This window comes from Triticum aestivum, chromosome 6D, assembly GCF_018294505.1.
Source record: "Triticum aestivum cultivar Chinese Spring chromosome 6D, IWGSC CS RefSeq v2.1, whole genome shotgun sequence".
Taxonomy (NCBI): domain Eukaryota; kingdom Viridiplantae; phylum Streptophyta; class Magnoliopsida; order Poales; family Poaceae; genus Triticum; species Triticum aestivum.
The window spans coordinates 9,791,132-9,794,073 of NC_057811.1; the positions used below are offsets into that span (position 1 = coordinate 9,791,132).

General features: G+C 47.0%; 1 protein-coding gene across 1 annotated transcript in view; it reads right to left on the reverse strand.

Moving 5' to 3' along the window:
* Positions 1-349: 349 nt before the first annotated feature.
* Positions 350-2,942, reverse strand: part of LOC123142309 (putative ripening-related protein 5) — an 11,255-nt gene continuing 8,662 nt past the window's right edge. Inside the window, exon 2 of the mRNA XM_044561283.1 lies at positions 350-821. Within this exon, the coding sequence (XP_044417218.1) occupies positions 350-821 (472 nt within the window). The remainder of the gene's footprint in view (positions 822-2,942) is intronic.

A 2,942-nucleotide genomic window follows, 5' to 3' on the forward strand; every position in this document is an offset into this window, starting at 1 on the left:
TGAATGATATAATTTGTTACTGTTCTGTTATACTTGTTTAGCTACCCTTGAAAATGAGTGTGTATCTTTCTCAGGTGTCTGTCTCGTGTGTTTCACATTCTTTTTGCACCACGCTGCTCATTATTTATTTTATGCATGATCAAAGAGCAAACGTGAACTTGTCATCCGTGCTAAACCATAGGTAGCACCGTTTCTTCTATAAATTCATGAAATCATATACATAATCTGATAAGCCTCCCGAGTATAGGATATGTGTACACTGGACTTTCCTATAAGAACGAAAAATATATACATGACACTGGACCGACAAGAGGTACCAATAACCTGCGCTCACCTTTGTTTTAGAAACTCACTCATCAGACCAAGTGATTCCCTCCATGCCGACATTCTGGTCAAGCCCCAAGGCATTCCACACCGCAGGAGACGCGTCGACGATGTTGTCGGCACACGGGGGCTCGTAGTTGTGGTCTTCGTCGCAGCCATAGACGGAGTCGCACTCGTCCACCACCTTGGCATACACGGACTTGCCATTGGCGGTGATCTTGATGCGGTGCCCGCAACGGGCCATGTTCTTGAACCAGCCGGTGGAGAGCGCGACTACCATCTCCTTGTCGCTATGGTAGGCGTTGTCACACTCCGACGGACCGCCGCCGTCCTTGCCCTTCTCAAAGCTGTTGAGCGTCAAGACGGCCTTGGTGGTCGCGGTGACCGGCGGCGAGCAGTGGTACTGCGGGTACCTCTTACCATCCTCGCAATAGTCCGGGTCGTTGCTCTTCTCACAGTTGCCCGACTTTCCTGGAAGGTAGCCACTTGCACGGCAGACACCGAGACCAGGGCGGAGTGAGGACGCGATGTGGGAGGTGGAGAGCGCCACCAGGAGGAAGATTGCCATGGTGGCTAGAGCTCTTGCAGTGGCCATCTTAGCTACTGAACAGTGCTCAACTCAAACGCTCGTCTACTTCTTGGTTGCTACTACAGTACTGGTTTGTTTGCCTCGATTGATTGTGTTGTGTGGTTAGAGAGCTGCAGGGTCGACTTTATATAGTGCTTCTACTAGTTCAGTTATGAGCACCAACTTGTTGCATATTCTCCACGGCAAATCATTGACGCGTTCAGACATGGCATTGGTCCGTAACGTATCAAATGGATTGTTATAATACTAGGTCGGACGTCTATATACCGTGTCTCATTTGTAGGAGATATGCCCTAGAGGCAATAATAAATGATATTATTTATCTCCGAGTTCATAATTATGTTTATGTTCCATGCTATAACTGCAATGATTCTCGAGTCTGCAATATCCACGAGGCTTGGAGGAAGACTCAAATGCACGCGTGGAATAATAAACGGTAAGAAGTATTCCTAGTCTGGCCTCTAAGACTAGCTCAAGTGTTGCATGATGATTCTGTTTTCCTGGTCATGGGCATGTCTATGCCAGCAACTTTGAGGGCACAATGTTAAGAGAACATTTGTGTTGAATCGACCCGGATTGATGTTATGCTATGAGATTCATTCGTCACAAGTTTATTGGTACATAACACAGAGATGGTTAACGTTTGCATGATTCCTTAGACCATGAGAGTATCGAGTTTCTTCATGCTTGCTTCATGAACTTTGGGGTTTGTTAAACGTCATCCGTAAATGGGTGGCTATTATGGCGGCTTACGGGTTCATGGAAAAGTGTGTCAAGTAACTTGATAGCTCAAGATTGGGATTTCCTCCTCCGACGATGGAGAGATATCTCTGGGCCCTCTCGGTGTTACGGTATCCATCATCGTCTGGCCAGACACTTTGTGATTTGATCACGGGGATGCCGGAACACGATAATGAGAAAAGAGAACAATACCGGTAACGAGGTAACTAGCATAGTGGACAAGTTGTTGATCCACGGGAATGCCAACATATCTCACCTCGGGTATTTGTAAGATATCGCGAAGCAACAGGAATAGCACACGGCAACTGGAGGTTCACTCGAATATTTATTCGTGTGGGTATAGGGGTCAATATGGGTGTCCACGGCTCCGATGTTGATCATTGATCGGAAGGGGTTCCGGGTCATGTCTATACTTCACCGAACCTATAGGGTCACACGCTTAAGGGTCATCTATCTGCTGAATACTAGACAGGGAGTCTGAGAGAAAATCACCGAAAAAGTTTCGGACACCGAAAAGTTTGGGACAGCGGAATCGTACCGCAGAGAGAGGTCATCGGATAAGTTTCGATGATACTGAAAAGTTGTTTCGGGATACACCATTAAGTCAAATTGGTTTCGGCACATGCCTGATAATTCTTGGAGGATGCCAGAATCATTCTGGAAGCTTTTTGGAATTTTCTGAGATAAAAACCGGAAATGTTCCGGAGCTGCCGGAGCCACTTCAGATGCGTTTCGCAGATGAAAATCACTAAAACCGGAATTGTTTCGGAACGCGTTGAAAATCATTTTAGTGGGTACTGGAAATGTTCTTAGCCCACATAAATATTTTCAGTTCGATCAGATGCTGAAAAATGCCGTCGTGAATAGTGAAAATCAGCTTTATGGTTACTTTATGGAAAGCCACCTTTTGGGGCTTTGCTCCAAAAGATCTTGGGGATGACATGGATGGATAGGAGCCATTTTTTGGGCCCCTCATGGGGGTGTGGCCGGCCACATGGGGTATCCCCCCTTGGGGACCCTCTTGTTCCTTGGTTTCACTCCTAGGTCCTTGTGGAAGGACTTCATTCATGTGCATTTTGGGTTTTTTGTGAAACTACCCTACCCCCTTGGGATTTCCTATAAATAGAGGTGGAGGGGCAGCCCTCCACACTCATCCCTTGCTCTCATACACATGCCATGCATTATCTGGCTTCTTCTCTCCCTCCCACGAAAAGAGTTTCGTAGAGCCGTAAGGCTGTCTGGGTTCCGGCAGGAACTAGTTCTGGACGGCGAAGCCCTGCCGGATAGA